The sequence below is a fragment of the Anomaloglossus baeobatrachus genome, chromosome 7, assembly GCF_048569485.1.
Source record: "Anomaloglossus baeobatrachus isolate aAnoBae1 chromosome 7, aAnoBae1.hap1, whole genome shotgun sequence".
Classification (NCBI taxonomy): Eukaryota; Metazoa; Chordata; class Amphibia; order Anura; family Aromobatidae; genus Anomaloglossus; species Anomaloglossus baeobatrachus.
The window spans coordinates 173,693,730-173,713,832 of NC_134359.1; the positions used below are offsets into that span (position 1 = coordinate 173,693,730).

The 20,103-nt window shown below is 44.4% G+C and overlaps 1 protein-coding gene across 6 annotated transcripts in view; it reads left to right on the forward strand.

Annotated features, from left to right (window-relative positions):
- The window catches only part of PGAP1 (post-GPI attachment to proteins inositol deacylase 1), a 1,652,111-nt gene that overhangs the window by 303,627 nt on the left and 1,328,381 nt on the right, over positions 1-20,103 (forward strand). For all 6 annotated transcript variants that reach the window (XM_075317804.1, XM_075317801.1, XM_075317803.1 and 3 more), the window contains one exon: positions 16,859-16,911. In XM_075317804.1, the coding sequence (XP_075173919.1) occupies positions 16,859-16,911 (53 nt within the window). The remainder of the gene's footprint in view (positions 1-16,858; positions 16,912-20,103) is intronic.

Here is a 20,103-nt window from a genome sequence, read left to right on the forward strand (position 1 = left end):
AGACAGACAGACAGACACAGACAGACAGACAGACACAGACAGACAGACAGACACAGACAGACAGACACAGACAGACAGACACAGACAGACAGACACAGACAGACAGACACAGACAGACAGACAGACACAGACAGACAGACAGACAGACAGACAGACAGACAGACACAGACAGACAGACAGACACAGACAGACAGACAGACACAGACAGACAGACAGACAGACACAGACAAACAGACAGACACAGACAGACAGACAGACAGACACAGACAGACAGACAGACAGACACAGACACAGACAGACACAGACAGACACAGACACAGACAGACACAGACAGACAGACACAGACAGACAGACAGACACAGACAGACAGACACAGACAGACAGACACAGACAGACAGACACAGACAGACAGACAGACACAGACACAGACAGACAGACAGACACAGACAGACAGACAGACACAGACAGACAGACAGACACAGACAGACAGACACAGACAGACAGACAGACACAGACAGACAGACAGACACAGACAGACAGACAGACACAGACAGACACAGACAGACACAGACAGACACAGACAGACACAGACAGACACAGACAGACACAGACAGACACAGACAGACACAGACAGACACAGACAGACAGACAGACAGACAGACAGACAGACAGACAGACACAGACAGAGTTATATTGAATATTAGTCCTCCAGGGGCTGATGTCCACACCAGGGGGTGGAGCCAGGCGGTTGGTCTCCGCCCACCGAGGAGTTCACAGTCCTGGAGGAGGGAAAACAGTGAGTTTAGCTGGAGAGGTGGAAGTGAGAGGAGTAAAGTAGCAGTCGAGCACACTGAAGTTGGTCCGGGTGTGTGGCCTGGACGGATCAGCAAGGTTGGCAGACGGTGGTGACCCTCTGCAGGAGTGGCCGATCGGAGTTTACCGCAAGGACCGTGGACTTGCGGGGGCCCAGCGGTACCGGACCGGTACACAAAGAGAAGTCAGCACCATCTGGCAGGGGCTTACAGACCCCGGCAAGGCTAGGAGTCGCCGTGAATTTGCCGAATTCGTTAGCAAAGGGAACCTCCTGGGTTTCCCAGCAGCCAAGTCCCGACAGAAGGCAACAGTCCAACCAGGAGAGGGAGACACAGCCACCGCCAAGGCTACCGTTTCCCAGGGCCAGAGCCTGCGGGCAAAAGGGGCTCCTCCGGCCCATATCCAAGTCGGGGAGCGGGTTACCGGTGGGAACCCATCGGAACTAAACACTACACATCTACATGTAAGACAATAATATAAGAAGTGAACATAAATATACTCAACTCAAACAGCATATCTATAAGGACAAAATAACTAAAGTAGAAAAAGAACCTAAAACTAGTCATTCACAGGGATTATCAGAGAATATACTGTACTACCCTGTTTCTCCGAAAATAAGACACTGTCTTATATTTTTTTTTGCCCGGAAAAAACACTAGGTCTAATTTTCAGGGGGTGTCTTATTTTCGAGGAGACATGGTTGGGGGTAAGTTTACCCCCCAGAAAAAGCAGAACCCCCCCCTTCCCAGGATTGTCATACTTACCAGCCCCGGGCGTCTGTGTGGCTCCCAGATCTCCCTGTGATCTCTCAGCGGGTATGCTGCACGCCGTCCTCCCCTGCATCTGGCGGACACTTGCATAGATAACATCACACTCACACATACTCATACAGACACACACTCACACACACATCACATTCCACATCATTCCTCCCTGGGATCTCCCAACAGCTGTCCTCCCCTGCATTGGGCTGACACCCACACATCAGAACACAGTCACACATCACCCACACATCAGTCACACATCAGAACACAGTCATACATCAGAACACATAGTCACACATCCGATCGCACACACTCATGTCAGAACACACAGTCACACATCAGAATAGTCACACATCAGAACACACAGTCACACATCAGAACACACAGGCACATATCCAATCGCACACACTCACATCAGAACACACAGTCACACATCAGAACACAGTCACACATCCGATCGCACACACTCACATCAGAACACACAGTCACACATCAGAACACACAGTCACATATACATCCGATCGCACACACTCACACATCCAATCGCGAGCGCACACACATCCGATCACATACACACTCCCGAAACCGCACATAACTACAATCGCATGCACACTCACAACATCCGGAGATACCAGTGCTTCCGGCCATGTGATCCTCCGGCAGGTCGTAGCAGCTCACTGCACAGTGCACAGCATCGCCGCCAAGAAGCAAGCAATATCGCCGGATGTGGTGAGTGTGTATATGCGATCTGTAGTGTGTGTATGTGCGCAATCTGTAGTGTGTGTATGTATGTGATCTGATGTATGTGTGTTTGTGTGTTCGTGCGTCTATGTTCCGCCTCAGGACCTTGATGCGCTCACCTGCTCCCGGTCGGCATCCGTCCGGTGAGTATGATCGGGGACTTCTATCTTCTTTCTTCTGTCCTTTAGGGGGTGCCCACGGTCTATAATGAAGTGTCCTGCAGTGTCTTTAACTTTATTACCGCTGCATGGACACTTTATTATGACCGCGGCTAGGTCTTATTTTCAGGGGATGTCTTGTATTTAGACCTCAGTGAAAACTCCTGCTAGGTCTTATTTTCGGGGGAGGTCTTATTTTCGGGGAAACATGGTACCTAAGTTGTCACAAGAAGGTGAGTCATTCGTGGAGGCCATGAGGGGTCTGGGATCTCAATCTGAAAATCTACTGGCATTTCTTTTGCATTTCTTTGATTCCAATCCCCATTCCTGAGATTTAGGCGAGAGTCACACTAGTGTATGACTCGCACGAGTGCAATGTGAGAAAATCTCTCATTACACTTGGCTTCATTTAAGACAATGCTGCAGTTCAAATCTGCGAGTTTTTCCTCAGCTCTAATCAGACTGGGGATATAGTTGCAGCATGCTACGATTATCTGCGAGTCTCTCATCACTCGCCCCCATACAAGTCTATAGGTGTGAATGAAGCATTGGACTGCACTCGGATGACATCCGAGTGCACTGCGATATACATACAAGCTGAGTTGGAGGAGACAGAGATCTGATTGTAAGATGGGATCACAGTTGTATGACACTCGGCTCACGCTCATAGCACAATGGGAGCTGAGGGTCATTACTATATCGGATCCAATGCCATATGCTAGTATGACTCCAGCCTAAAGGCTGCTTTACACCAGACAATCTATCGTGCGATAGATCGTCGGGGTCACGGTTTTTGTGACGCACATCCGGCATCGCTGGCGATGCCGGCCTGTGTGACACCTCCTAGCGACGCAGTATCGCTCACAAATCGTGAGTCGGGTACTGCTCGCTAGGTTCCATAATATCGTTTAATTTAGTTGATCATCGTTTCCGTGGTAGCACACGCCGCTCCGTGTGACACCACGGGAACGATGATCAGCTCACCTGCCTCCCGCGGCCGCCGCCGGCTCTATGTGGAAGGAAGGAGGTGGGTGGGATGTTTACGTCCCGCTCATCTCCGCCCCTCCGCTTCTATTGGCCGGCGGCCGTGTGACGTCGCTGTGACGCCGAACGTCCCTCCCACTCCAGGAAGTGGACGTTCGCCGCCCACAGCGAGGTCGCACGAGAGGTAAGTATGTGTGACGGGGGTTACTAACTTTGTGCGACACGGGCAGCGATTTGCCCGTGACGCAAAAAGGACGGGGGCGGGTACGATCGATTGTGAAATCGCACAATCGGTCTTACCGTGTAAAGCAGCCTTTAGTCTGATGACAGCAAAGGAGATTGAACTTTTTTCCCCTTTGTGGAAATCCCATACATGCCACACAATAGCGTATTCCTCCTGTGTTCTAAGTCCCTCAAATGCTCTCCAATATGTCTCCTAAACTCCCTTTTAGTTTTCAAACATAGTTGTATTGGCACAGCTACAGGTGGCCAGATATACTACTCCATTGGTATTGCAATTTGCAAAATCCCTTATATAATAATATTTGCTAGTTACAGTACTGATGAAGAACTTTGAGGGTTTTACTCGGCTACAAAAGCAACAAATCCCATAATACTTCCTGTAGAAAATATTTAGCATTACCTAAGACAGTCATTCTAATGCATGACAATATTAAGGCAATTTAGTTAAAACTTGTTTTAACTCACCTTTAAGGGGATTGATGTATTTCAAGGTCAATCCAGGTTTGTCAGTGATGGCACTGACATAATGTATGGCGTCTTTTTCGGGCGTTATCCTTCGCCTTTTCATTGTGAAAATCCAGTTGCCTATATCAAATCAAATTCTACTACTTGTAAAGTATGCAGAAAATGAAATGTAGAACATATAACATGAACTGCTTAGGAACGCATCATAGGTTAGTACTTAAAAGGATATTGTCATGTTCTAGTCATAATGCAAGCCGGACATTTTTCATGTTACCCTGTAATCGCCGGCCTGTTCTAATGCTCACAAGCCAAGATATACGCTCAGCTGCTAAGGCTCCCCTCTGCCTTCTGTCTGGGTGCCCTGAGTTATGTCCTGCAAACTGTCACAGCGACCCAGACACACATGTGCAGTAGGGGAATATCCCTGCTGAGATGCCAGTGCTAGAGCACTCGTTTGCTGTGGAGTTGAATCCTATGTGAGCAGTTCTTACCTTCAATGAGCAGAAGTCTCTTTTTTCAGATTTCAATATATCTGTGGGTATCTGGCAGAAATATGGAATACTCTTTACTGCTAAGACCCTGTACACCACTCCCACTAAAGGGGGCTTTACACGCTGCGACATCGCTAATGCGGAGTCGTTGGGGTCATGGAATTTGTGACGCACATCCGGCCGCATTAGCGATGTTGCTGCGTGTGACATCGATGAGCGATTTTGGATCGTTGCAAAAACGTGCAAAATCGCTCATCGGTGACATGGGGGTCCATTCTCGATTATCGTTACTGCAGCAGTAACGATGTAGTTCGTCGCTACTGCGGCAGCACACATCGCTCCGTGTGACACCGCAGAAACGAGGAACCTCTCCTTACCTGCCTCCCAGCCGCTATGAGGAAGGAAGGAGGTGGGCGGGATGTTCCGGCCACTCATCTCCGCCCCTCCGCTGCTATTGGGCGGTCACTCAGTGACGTCGCTGTGACGCTGCACGGACCGCCCCCTTCGAAAGGAGGCGGTTTGCTGGTCACAGCGACGTCGCCGGGCAGGTAAGTATGTGTGACGGGTCTGGTCGGTGTTGTGCGGCATGGGCAGCGATTTGCCCGTGTCGCACAACAGATGGGGGCGGGTACCCACACTAGCGATATCGGGACCGATATCGCAGTGTGTAAAGTAGCCTTTAGTCACATGACCAAGACTGTATCTGTGTCCCTACAACACACTTGAGACAAATGTGTGTGAGCCTGCATTGTGGGGTATATATAATATATTATAGAGCTGGGAAGGATCATTCTAAGCAGTGAGCTGTTCCAGTATTTCTAGGAAAATACCCAGTAGAAGCATCAAACACCGCACCAATACCTCCCATCCGTATCCCACCACAGTGCCATGTAACCCATGCCCTACACTCCCATCTACACAAATACTATACAGGCACAAACTAGTATATCTGACTAAAAGCCCCCAAAATATGAAGAACGGCCTATAGTTGAGTGTGGATATAAAATCTATGTGAGCAGAGCTAGAATAGAAATCACTGATCGCATTGAAGTCATTCTGACCATAAATCACCATGATATCAAGGTGAGGAGTTGTGTGTTACTGCTGGGAGGAAAGGGTTAACAGTGGAATATTAATGTGCATTTCTGTATGAAGTTTTACTAGTCAATGTAACAATTCAGTATGAGCTGCTCTTGGTGCCGGGGGAGGGAGATGCTCTCCTGAGCAAGATATATGGGGAATGAACATGATATCTATATAGTGTAAGGCAGGGGGTCTCAAACTCGGCTGGGTGTATGGGCCGCACAGAGGAAAAAAATAATTTCGGGGGCCGCATTCTTTGCAGGACAAAGTGACATTTTTATTGGTACCATATATATATATTTTTTTCACACACCTTTGGATGACTGATTTTCAACATTTTTCACTTGTTTATTATAACAAATGTGCACATTCTTTGGTTAAATCTAAAAAAAAAAAATTTTGATGTTAAAAAAAGTCATGCCTTATTTTGTTTTTTGTTTTACATTTTATCCCTTTCTTGTAACTAATAGTGTTACAATTATCACTATATGGAAATTTTGGCCAACATCTTTTAGTAATGTTCCCTATCCTATAGTAATGTACCTACCTTGTCCCCATCCTATAGTAATGTGCCCACCTTGTCCCCATCCTATAGTAATGACCCCAGCCTTGTCCCTATTCTATAGTAATGTCCCCATCCAATAGTATTATGCCCATCCTTGTAATGTCCCCATCTTTTAGTAATGTCCCCATCCTATAGTCATGTGCCCACTTGTCCCCATCCTATAGTCATGTGCCCACCTTGTCCCCATCCTATAGTCATGTGCCCACCTTGTCCCCATCCTATAGTCATGTGCCCACCTTGTCCCCATCCTATTGTCATGTGCCCACCTTGTCCCCATCCTATAGTCATGTGCCCACCTTGTCCCCATCCTATAGTCATGTGCCCACCTTGTCCCCATCCTATAGTCATGTGCCCACCTTGTCCCCCATCCTATAGTCATGTGCCCACCTTGTCCCCATCCTATAGACATGTGCCCACCTTGTCCCCATCCTATAGACATGTGCCCACTTTGTCCCCATCCTATAGACATGTGCCCACCTTGTCCCCATCCTATAGTCATGTGCCCACCTTGTCACCATCCTATAGACATGTGCCCACCTTGTCACCATCCTATAGTCATGTAAGAGTATATAGAGTCATGTAATATAACTGGAGTGCCCTCAAGAAACTAGACCTGATGGATCTCCATGTTCCAGATTGGGCAACTGCCGAAGTCTATCTAAACCTACCCCCATTACCAGCAATGGAGAAATGGTCCACAGCCATCTCGCCCAAAGAAAAGAAGAAAAGAAGGCTGAACTTAGAATACAAGAGAACACCCAAAAAAAGACTCAAAATAGAACCTTGTGTAGATTTACGTCTGATCTACAGAGGTGGTTTGGGGTAGATAGATTGTTCAAAGAGGTTTTTTTTTTTTGCATTTTATTTCAAATAAAGGATTTTTTGTGTTTATTTCTTATCTCTTAAAGGATTAATAATGGGGGGTCTCATAGACACTGACCATTACTTCTCAATAAACAATAGCACTAGGAGTACTGGTGCAAAAATAGAAATTTATTATAAGTATCAATAAAAAACAACAAGTGAGACAAAGGACATTTTTCAAGCAAGGTTGAGGGAATGAATACCTGGGTCCCATAGACCACACTGAAAGGACTCTGTGTGGGATCGATATATTAAAGCTTAATCAAGCTAATTTACAGGTATTCTGAATAAATATACAATTGTGTAAAATACTGAGTCCAATAGATCCCAGTAGCTAAAGGTAATAGATCCTGTAAATCAAGCCTAGGTTCACACAAGTCCTTTTGAATGTCCGACACCCAGTCACATGATATGGATCACGTGACCTGATGCCAAGGGAGTCAGGGACGCCAGCGCAGCCGCACAGCGAAATCCCGGACCGCGCACTAGTGCACATGCGCAGGATACGCTGGGGAGAACGCGGCGTCACAGCTCCCAGGTATCAGGAGGGACGCAGAAGGCGCGAGACGCCAAATTGGACTGACAGGCACCCGTATGGTGCCCAAAGTCCAGCGGACGTCACACACAAGTTGCGCCCCCCCTGGTGGCGGAATAGGGAAGGCAAAAGGAATATGTTCAGTAAAGTTTTTATATATATATAAGCATATGTGCATAGAATAACACAAAATCCAAGTAGACTACCACAAGAGACATACATCATCAAGTCCATTCGTCAACAAGCTCAGAGGGGGGACGCATCACCACCAATAAGCGTGACAGTTACTCAAAATGGAAATTGGTATTTGTGGAGATCTTAATTTGGATTAGTGAAGATATTCCTTAAATTTGCCTTGCCAAATTCAAAAGGAGAGGCAACATTACAGTGATAGACATATATTAATTTAGTTTAAACGGGGGGGGGGGAATAATAAATGTGATTATTATTATTATTGTTATTATTACTATAAAGTCAATAATACAAATGGCACTGTAATGGGATGGGGAGCAAGCACCAAAAACGTGTTACTAAGCGACATATGAAAATATTACTACATAAATAGGGGAGGGCAATTATTTCAATCACATGTGTCGTTCTTCAAAAGTATCAAAAATACATATCCTAACCTCCTATTAAAGAAAAAAGGGGAGAAAGGGGAAGGGAGGGGAAAAAGAAGGGGGGGGGGGAGAAAAAGGGGGGGGAAAGGGGGGAGAGTGTGAAAGGGGTACATGTCAAGTACATTAATAATCGTTTCGTTGGTGTAGAATTCTCCATCCGGACAGGTTCACAATTCTTGGCCACTAGATTTGATTGTATCCAAAACACCGCATAAGTCGAAAATTGGGATGATGAGAGGAAACCTAATAAATAAGCAAAACTGGAATGACAATATGTACAACAGATAAAATTATTTAAAAACATATATACGAGAGGTCATAAATAATTTCTTAATCATAATCTTCGACCCCCGAACTCCTGGTAATCGATTTGCTCAAATGCAGGAGAGTTCAAGAGTCAAAGAGAATGAAACCCGAAAGGGCATTTTTGGGACGCGCATGTGGTTTTTAGGAACTGGGCATAGCTAATAGACTCATTTAGGCCCATCGGGGTGAGTGTACCCAGAGTCGAGATCCAACGGGTCTCGGTCTGCGCAAGGCGTTTTTTCAGATTCCCTCCCCTGATGCCTCCATGTATCACATCTATTCCCAGAACCTTTAAAGATCTGGGATTGGATTGGTGTACAGCTCTGAAATGTCTCGGTAAAGTTTTTAAAGTTGAGACATCAGTAACTGTCTTCGCGCCACATATGTCCCTTACATGTTCACGTGTACGGACACAGAGCTCGCGCGTGGTTAAACCAATGTAGATCAAGGAACAGTCACATGTCGCATAATAAACAACATGAGTTGTGTGGCATGAGATGTATTCCTTGATCTGAAAAGTCCATGAACCATCAGCAAAGGAGAAAGAATTCCCCCTGCTGATGTTAACACACGCAACACAGTGGCAGCACGGGTTGCACCCCCTTCTGGGTGTAGTTGCCCCAAAGAAATGTGAAGGAGATGGGACATAGTGGCTGCGTACCAACAAGTCACGGAGGTTTCTAGATCTTTTAGACGTCATGGGGGGGACATTGGGGAGGCAATCCTTAAGCGCCGGTTCGGCCTGTAGAATGGGCCAATGTTTCAACAGAATATCCCGCATCCTCACCCATTGTTGATTGTAAGTAGAGATGAATCTGATGGTATTGTCAGTCTTCCTGGGTTTGGATGGGAGCAAAAGTTGTCCTCTAGTATTTTGAATGGCACGATTATAGCCATTCTTGATGGCCCTCCCACTGTATCCCCGATCGCGGAATCTCCCTTTAAGATCTTCTGCCTGACGCTGAAAATTGGCCTCTGTCGAACATATCCGCCTCATCCTGAGCAATTGACCGATAAGATGTATCGGTGGAGGTCAATGGGCGGCAGATCCAGACCTCCTTTCAGGTCTGGATCTGCATCCCGTTCCCGTTCAACCTCCCTGCAATCAGGAATTTCTGATATTGAATCCATAGGAGAATCATCCAGCATAGCTGGTACTTCAGAGACTCATGTCATCAATACAAGGGGTAGGAATCGATTAAACCCCCCTCCAAAAAATCAGGCAAAAGGGAAACCAGCTAAGAAGTCGAATGCCCTGGAGATGCGGGATATTCTGTTGAAACAGTGGCCCATTCTACAGGTCGAACCGGCGCTTAAGGATTGCCTCCCCGATGTTCTCTACCCCCCCCCCCCATGACGTCTAGAAGATCTAGAAACCTCCGTGACTTGTTGGTGCAGGGGGAATTCTTTCTCCTCTGCTGATGGTTCACGGACTTTTCAGATCAAGGAATACATCTCATGCCACACGACTCATGTTGTTTATTATGCGACATGTGACTGTTCCTTGATCTACATTGGTTTAACCACGCGCGAACTCCGTGTCCGTACATGTGAACACGTAAGGGACATATGTGGCGCGAAGACAGTTACTGATGTCTCAACTTTAAAAACTTTACCGAGACATTTCAGAGCTGTACACCAATCCAATCCCAGATCTTTAAAGGTTCTGGGAATAGATGTGATACATGGAGGCATCAGGGGAGTGAATCTGAAAAAACGCCTTGCGCAGACCGAGACCCGTTGGATCTCGACTCTGGGTACACTCACCCCGATGGGCCTAAATGAGTCTATTAGCTATGCCCCGTTCCTATAAACCACAAACCACATGCGGGTCCCAAAAATGCCCTTTCGGGCTTCATTCTCTTTGACTCTTGAACTCTCCTGCCTTTGAGCAAATCGATTACCAGGAGTTCGGGGGTCGAAGATTATGATTAAGAAATGATTTATGATCCTCTCGTATATATGTTTTTAAATAATTTTATCTGTTGTACATATTGTCATTCCAGTTTTGCTTATTTATTAGGTTTCCTCTCATCATCCCAATTTTCGACTTATGCGGTGTTTTGGATACAATCAAATCTAGTGGCCAAGACTTGTGAACCTGTCCGGATGGAGAATTCTACACCAACGAAACGATTATTAATGTACTTGACATGTACCCCTTTCTCCCCCCCCCTTCTTTTTCCCCTCCCTTCCCCTTTCCCCCCTTTTTTCTTTAATAGGAGGTTAGGATATGTATTTTTGATACTTTTGAAGAACGACACATGTGATTGAAATAATTGCCCTCCCCTATTTATGTACTAATATTTTCATATGTCGCTTAGTAACACGCTTTTGGTGCTTGCTCCCCATCCCATTACAGTGCCATTTCTATTCTTGACCTTATAGCAATAATAATAATAATCACATATTTATTACCCCCCCCCCCCCGTTTAAACTAAATTAATATATGTCTCTATCACTGTAATGTTACCTCTCCTTTTGAATTTGGCAAGGCAAATTTAAGGAATATCTTCACTAATCCAAATTAAGATCTCCACAAATGCTATTTTCCATTTTGAGTAACTGTCCCCCCCTCTGAGCTTGTTGACGAATGGACTTGATGATGTATGTCTCTTGTGGTAGTCTACTTGGATTTTGTGTTATTCTATGCACATATGCTTATATATATAAAAACTTAGCTGAACATATTCCTTTTGCCTTCCCTATTCCGCCACCAGGGGGGAAGGCGCGGCTTGTGTGTGACGTCCGCTGGACTTTGGGCACCATACGGGTGCCTGTCAGTCCAATTTGGCATCTCGCGCCTTCTGCGTCCCTCCTGATGCCTGGGAGCTCTGACGCCGCGTTCTCCCCAGCGTATCCTGCGCTTGCGCACTAGTGCGCGGTCCGGGATTTCGCTGTGCGGCTGCACTGGAATCCCTGCCTCCCTTGGCATCCAGTCACGTGATCCATATCACGTGACCGGGTGTCGGACATTCAAAAGAACGGCGCGTTCTCCTTACACCGCACTCACTCCTCCCGGAAGAAGCGGTGATAACCGCAAAACGGCCGTCGGAGGTCCCCTCTGGTTTGGCCTGGCTCCCCTGCACCACCACTGTGTTTAGGTAAGTGCTCCTTTACCTTACCTTGCGGATATGAAACCTTTAACTTGCAAACTATAATCTGCAACATAGGTTATTTACTACCAACTTCAGTGATAGGGCTCTATGAATACCCTATACGTACTTGCCTACCCCAGTAATCACATGAATTAACATAGGGGCTTGTGTGAAACTAGGCTTGATTTACAGGATCTATTACCTTTAGCTACTGGGATCTATTGGACTCAGTATTTTACACAATTGTATATTTATTCAGATTACCTGTAAATTAGCTTGATTAAGCTTTAATATATCGATCCCACACAGAGTCCTTTCAGTGTGGTTTATGGGACCCAGGTATTCATTCCCTCAACCTTGCTTGAAAAATGCCCTTTGACTCACTTGTTATTTATTGATACTTATAATAAATTTCTATTTTTGCACCAGTACTCCTAGTGCTCTTGTTTATTGATATGCTCCTGGAGTGTGCAGTCTCTGGGTTACACTGGAGGGTTAACATCATACCCGATCCAGTGCTGCCCATATGAGACTCTAATCTATGACCATGAGGCTCTTTGTTTGGTTACTGACCATTACTTTATATAGAGCTTAGTGGCAGCTGTGAGCTGTCATTAACCCCTTATGTTACCCTGATTGCCCTTGCAACAGGGCAATTGGGATGAGCCAGGTGAAGCGACAATTCTGGACAGCTGCATGCTGCTATTTTTAGTCTGGGGAGGGCCAATAGCCATGAACCTCCCCAGCCTGAGAATTTCAACCATGAACCTTCCCAGGTATTTGCCTTATCATGGCTGGGCATCAAAATTTGGGGGACCGCACACCATTTTTCCAAATTATTTAAATATTTTTTTTAAAACCCGCATTTTTTGATACACAGCCAAGATAAGCACATGGATGGGAGCAGTAGCCTGTAGCCATTTACTTTATCTGTGCTGGGTATCACAATATATGGGGACCCTACGCTATTCTTTTTTTTATTTATTTTTACCCCACTATAAGGACGCAGGCAGCATGTGTAATTCCAACCAATGACAGACGTTGTCACACAGGGTGGGGGCGCGGTCTTATTGCAAGCAGTCTCAGATCTCTGGACAGGCAGAAGAAGCAGTGACAATGTATGAGAGTTAAAGAGCGGTCCCTTAAGTAGTGTTACAGCTACAGGAAAGGTAGTTAACTGTCCTGCTTTATTCCTTATTTTCTTTTTTTCCTTAATTTCTATCATTATCCGGGTAGCCAAACGCAAACCGTAACATGGACTTGCCTGAGAAGTCCATGTTCTGGGTCTGTGCACGGACCCCAAACTTTACAGTTCGGGTTTATCCTTGACTACTTTAGACACATTTTATGGGGCGGTGCTAAATGCTAAGTCAGACTATTCAAAATTGTTTAACTCAGCATGGTCTGCCTGCTAGATGACCGGCAAGGATACCTGAATACACCACCAGGCATCATCATCATCATCATCTTGCTGGATGAGGGACCAGTTGGCATCACTGCTGTTCACTAATGAAAGTCAAGTCATACATTGTAGAGCAGAAATTATGGCCAGAAAGCGCTGTGCATCAGCTACTGTTGTCAACAGGCGACCCATTGGTAGAGCTGTTATGTTAATATGGGGAGATCTGTCTAGTCAATACTGCACTGCCCTACACCTTGTGAATGCTACAGTGACAAGCCCCCACTACTTGAATAAGATAATCAATACAGTCATGCCTCTACATGAACAACACAGGCCTAATTTCATCTTCATGGATGAAAATGCTCCAGCTCATCGAGGTCGCATCATTAGGGAACAGCTTCTCGAGACTGTGGTTACCTCAAATACAGTGGTCTTCACTTTCTGCAGACCTGACTCCCTTAGAAAACCTATAGGGTCAGCTGAGTTTCCATGTAGAGGCTCATAACTGGAAGTCTGTGCCCCAGAATCCCAATCACCTGAGGACCGCTCTTTAAGAAGAGAGGGATGCCATGCCTCAGCAGATAACTCGACTTGTGAACAGTGTGAGACGTAGTTGTCCAGCTATAATTGATAGTCAAGGCCACATGACAAGATATTGAGACATTTGATAAATTTTGGGGGTGTATAACCACCACTGTTGTTGGATTTTGTTTCAATAAATTGTTTGAGATGAGGAAATCACCTTTGCATGCATCTACTGAAGTGCCCATTCATGATTAAATATCACTGCAGTCTGAACATATGTTTTTATATAGGTTTCAACTGAAAGCCAAATATCCTTAATTTTTTGTGCAGTGTGTGTGTGTGTGTGTGTGTGTGTACATATACTTTTTATTCTGAGGAAGTAGGGTGAACATATGTCTTGGGACTTGAGCCCTTGATCTTTTCTGACTATAGCAACGCCACAGGCTATAATGCAGCAAATAGGTGTTGCTGAGAACAATGCTGCCAGTGTGTTAGGCATTCTTCACAGCTTCTGATTAATATTTGCATCAGGAGCTTTTTACTGTTAAAAAGAAACAAAGAATTGTGATGTGAGCAGGGCCCAAGATTCTGAGCATCCCGGCATCATGAATTTCTATAATATATAATCCATGAAGACTTTGATAGCTTGACTATAATCAGAAATTGCTTGACCGATACCTTTTTTCTCTTTATTGCCATGTGAAGAAGCTGGGAAGTTTACGTCCAGTATCGGGTGCTTTTTATGCTGAACTATTTTAACAGTAACTAAAGAACTGTCTATGCTTTGTATTTAAAGGAAGTCAAACAGCAAGTTTTTGCTATGTAACCTGAAGACTGCATGTAAGGGTTAACACTGAATTCAGGGATATCTCTTATCAAGGTCCTTGGTGTTTTTTACATGCAATGTTTGTTTTAGCACCAGTACATTAACATTGCCTGGATTACATTACCTCATGCCTGGCAGTCTGGCAGGCCACCTGCTGTGATAAGCAGCTCACTGTCAATGTACATTGCATACAGAGCTTGGTGTGGGTGGGGAAGCTCTCTGAGCTTTGCTGCATTACTATATCTAAAAACTCTATGTGAGAATCGCTGAACCCAGTAATCAGTGATACAGGGTCTCTTTGCCTACATCATGCTGCTCACAGATGAGGTAGAAAAACCTGTTGACAGATTCCCTTTAAGTAATGCACAGGTGAGCTTAATCATCAAAGTAACATCATTTTCACTACACTACTAACGTAGCGCACTCCCCAATACTACAATATAGGCACAACACCTCCAATTTAATACTGAGGGCTCGATTCATTAAGTCTGGTGTTTCGTACATTCATCTTAATGATGGCCATGCAGAAGTAAGATGTATTTTATTAATTAAGCACATCTTATCACTGATATACACTTTGCCAGAATTGAAGTGCACATTTCTGGCGTAAGTTAATTGGTTTAGCTTCTGAAGAAATTGGTGGGAGAGCTTCACAATGCACCTTCCCGCCCATGTTTTATACACTTTGGTGTATCTAGCCAAGACTGGGTGAAAACAGCAGCAGACATAACATTTTTTTAACAACTTCGAGATGCACAAACATTTTGTGACTTTACAAAGTGTATAATGCCAGAGTTCTGGCAAAATTCTTTCGAGATCGCACATAGATCATTTTACGCATGTGCAATCTCGAAAGATTGTACTTGTGATCTAGAATTTCACATCGTTAACGAGATCGCTAGCGATGTCGCAGTGTGCAAAGTACCCCTTAGTGCATTGGTGGATTCAGTAAACAAATAACATTGAAGTTTATTTGGTGATTGTCATGTCTGTGTCTTAATCTTATACTATTTGTGACAGTGCACACTAGGGTATTACTGCATAAGGGCATGTGATTATAAACCTAAACATGTTAAGGCCGGGGTGGCAGGTAGTATTTGTGGTTTGTAACTTGTTATGGTATGGCGGCTAAGTAGTCAAGTCAAGTTCGGTTTTATAATCACCTCGAATGCGCACTACATACGCCATCTGGTATGTGAAACCTTAGCCTAAGGATTGGCCATTACCCTTAAAGCGGGCTTTTCACGCTACAATTTATCTAACGATGTGTCGGCGGGGTCACGTCGTAAGTGAAGCACATCCGGCATCGTTAGTTACATTGTAGCGTTTGAAACCTCTGTGCGAATGCGATTGAACGTTAAAACGTTGGTCGCATGCACGTCGTTCAATTACTAAAAATTGAACGTCAGGTTGTTCAATGTTCCCAAGGCAGCACACATCGCAGTGTGTGACACCCTGGGAACGATGAACTGCAGCTTACCTGCGTCCCGCCGGCAATGCGGAAGGAAGGAGGTGGGAGGGTTGTTTATGTCCCGCTCATCTCCGCCCCTCCGCTTCTGTTGGCCGGCTGCCGCGTGACGTCGCTGTGACGCAGGACGACCCTCCCACTTCAGGAAGTGGATGTTCGCCGCCCACATTGAGGTCGTATGGAGGGTAAGTACGTGTGACGGTAAATAATCGTTTGTGCGACACGGTCAACAAATTGAACGTGCCGCACATACGATGGGGGCGGGTGCGATTGCATACGATATCGTATGTGATATCGTAAGGTGTAAAGCAGGCTTTAGCCAGGCTTTGTGTTTTTCCTCCCAGGCAGAAACTTGCCAGCAAGTCCCTGATTAGCACACTGTATTTATATGACACAGAGACCAGTTGTTCCCACCACCTAATGAGTGTAATACAATGGGACGTTTCTTGTGGTCTTAGACTTCTTTGTACTGTAAGGTGCCATAAACATTTATTTTAAGCATTCTTATTACCAGTCTAAGGGCTTGTCCTCCAGTGAACTCAAGTTTACTGATTGGGCAACTGTTGGCTTCAATCTCATATTTTGTTATAAAGCAAAACCCTACAACCCAATATTTCAATATCTTATTCTTGTATATCTTACAGCTGAAGCTAAAATACTTCCCTAGCAAGCTGTAAAGAGCTATTCTTATTTGCTGATGCCTGTGTGTGTTCATCAGCTCTCTAGACGGACCACACCATGTTAGTAAATGTCATGACTAGGCAATGGAATTCGTACAATCTGAGGAGATTGCTGCATTTGAAAAATATTTTGAAACTAATGTTTTATAAGAAAAGCAGGATAAAACTTGTATTGTCATGATTATTATTAATAGTATTACTAAATGATGCTATTTATTCATCAACAGAGCACAGCCATTCCAAGAACATGGGCATCAACAGATCACCTTTCTATTGTGTGGTACGTAGACGCCTCTATAGAAAATAATATTACGGCTTGTCCACTTATTCCATTTTTGCCACTACTTTTTTTTCCACAGAAAAACACAACATTTTTCTTTATAAACAAAGTTGCAGCAGGTTGATTTACTCTAATCAAAACCACTTACAAGATCTGGAAAAGTATTTTAACCTCTTGCTCCCGTTCACATAATGCACCGATCTTTGACCTTTTCTTCAGTTTTCTTTTTAAAACTTGACCTGAATTGAATTTGCCTGTCTGGAACCTCTCTAATATCATATACAGTATTTGTCTGACGCCTCATTGGGGGACACAGGACTATGGGTGTTATGCTTCCTATCCATAGGAGGACACTAAGTAGATGCAAAAGCATAGCTCCTCCTCTGCAGTATACACCCCCTGGCCGGGCCAGGCAAGCCCAGTTTTAGCTTAGTGTCTGTAGGAGGCACTTCCTTTCAAGGTTTGTTATTTTTTGAGGGCGACGGTTTCCTTTTGGGACCGATCTCCCACTACCATCAACGGGCGGGAACGTGAAGTGTTGCCTACACGTACCCCCTCCCACGACGCTGGATCCTGGGCTGGATGACGGGTTCTACAGACACCGATTTTCCAAAGCCCAGGGTAGAGGCCTGTGCCCTATAGCCCAATTCCTCAGCCCCTCTCTGCAGGCTCTGAGTTGAATATGACACCAACACAGCAAGCTGACTCTGCTATTTTCACTGCCTGGATAGGAAAATCTGTGGAAAGAGAAGCGCAATAGGGTCTTACCCCGGTATATAAGGGGTCTAGGATGAGCAAACCTACTCACCAAAAGGGGTTGTGAAAGTCACAACTCCTATGCAAGCATGTACCTCCAGGTCACGGCAGCAGTCCCCAAATGGCAGATAACAGAGAACGGTAGAGAAGGGTTTCAACACCGCGCCAATGACCGACAGATCCAAAAGTGTCAGATTAATGTTTCTTTATTTCACGCACAGGTCAGGTCACCGCGTTTCAAGAGACTCAGCTCTCTTCATCAGGACAAGCTGGCAAAGAACATCAAATCTGCTGCATGGCGCCCTATACAGCATTAAATACCTTAGAGGTGAAGTCCTGATCCACCCCTTTTGAAAAAAATCGGCGGGAATCTATACATTTAAAACAACATGACATCATACATTGTAATGAAAGAATTTTCCAACGTATTCCTTTGTAATAACTTATTCTTAATCCCAGGATATTAGTAATACTGAATAAAAGTGGTGTTGAAAAAAATAAAAATGTATAAAAACAATGTGTGTGAAGGGGTAGTCCTTGTATTCCTATAACATTTTTTATACAAAGACACATATGCTTCCCGATATTCCGTATCTCACAAACTGCCTTGAACCCCAATACGAGTGTTATGCAGTCCATGATCCAGGGGCCGGGAACAACGTACAAGGAGCGTGCAGCTGCCTGTGCCACGTGTATATACAATTCGATTTGCTCAGAAAAAACATATCAAAGGTATATATTCACCTTAAGAGAAAAAAAGCAGAGAGAAGGAGTGGGGGTCTTTTTCTAAATATATTTATAATTCCTTTTAGAGAAAAACAGGGGGATTGAAATTTTATTTTTTGGTGATATCGTGTGCGAACTCAACCAAAAAGTTAAAGTGAAACAATAGCTGGATACAGTGAGAAGTCGCCCAACCTGCGGTTCCACCCTGAGGACTCGCAGGTGCGCAAGAGAAAGGGAAAAAACTAATACTTTTTCCCCGCTGGAGCTAAAAGAAACTCCCCAAAAGTTCGATTTAATGTCAAACAATAATCTATATTAATTTCAAAATGTTAGGACTTAGCGAATTAATCCAAAACTATATCGGTATATACAAAACGCCATAGTATTATATGTGTATAATAAATCAGGGATTACAACCAACAGAATGTTGCTATAGACGTGAGAGATATATCAGTGTAGTGTGCCGCTAGTATATGCAAAACAATCCACTGAAAAAAACTGTCCCCGGCTATATAAAGAGAGGGGGAACGGCAAGATGGAAATCATTCAATATAATCATTATGGCCAAAAATGGACCTATACATGTCCTATAGCGGCTCACGGCCGCGCTCCTGGCAGAAATACTGAGAGGAACAATGTGTGGCTCTGTGACGGGGTAAACTGAGTTCAAGAGCGTGGGAAAAAGTGCAGTGCGCATGCTCACCAGAAAGGTACATAGCTAGTGTACCATAGAGAGTTTCTCAGGGGAAGCCGAGGTGAAAAGAGTTCAAGAACATATATAGGTGTACATATAGGTAATAAATATACCTATGCTGCACGCTCCTTGTACGTTGTTCCCGGCCCCTGGATCATGGACTGCATAACACTCGTATTGGGATTCAAGGCAGTTTGTGAGATACGGAATATCGGGAAGCATATGTGTCTTTGTATAAAAAATGTTTTTGGAATACAAGGACTACACCTTCACACACATTGTTTTTATACATTTTTATTTTTTTCAACACCACTTTTATTCAGTATTACTAATATCCTGGGATTAAGAATAAGTTATTACAAAGGAATACGTTGGAAAATTCTTTCATTACAATGTATGATGTCATGTTGTTTTAAATGTATAGATTCCCGCCGATTTTTCCCACGCTCTTGAATTCAGTTTACCCCGTCACAGAGCCAAACATTGTTCCTCTCAGTATTTCTGCCAGGAGCGCGGCCGTGAGCCGCTATAGGACATGTATAGGTCCATTTTTGGCCGTAATGATTATATTGAATGATTTCCATCTTGCCGTTCCCCCTCTCTTTATATAGCCGGGGACAGTTTTTTTCAGTGGATTGTTTTGCATATACTAGCGGCACACTACACTGATATATCTCTCACGTCTATAGCAACATTCTGTTGGTTGTAATCCCTGATTTATTATACACATATAATACTATGGCGTTTTGTATATACCGATATAGTTTTGGATTAATTCGCTAAGTCCTAACATTTTGAAATTAATATAGATTATTGTTTGACATTAAATCGAACTTTTGGGGAGTTTCTTTTAGCTCCAGCGGGGGAAAAGTATTAGTTTTTTCCCTTTCTCTTGCGCACCTGCGAGTCCTCAGGGTGGAACCGCAGGTTGGGCGACTTCTCACTGTATCCAGCTATTGTTTCACTTTAACTTTTTGGTTGAGTTCGCACACGATATCACCAAAAAATAAAATTTC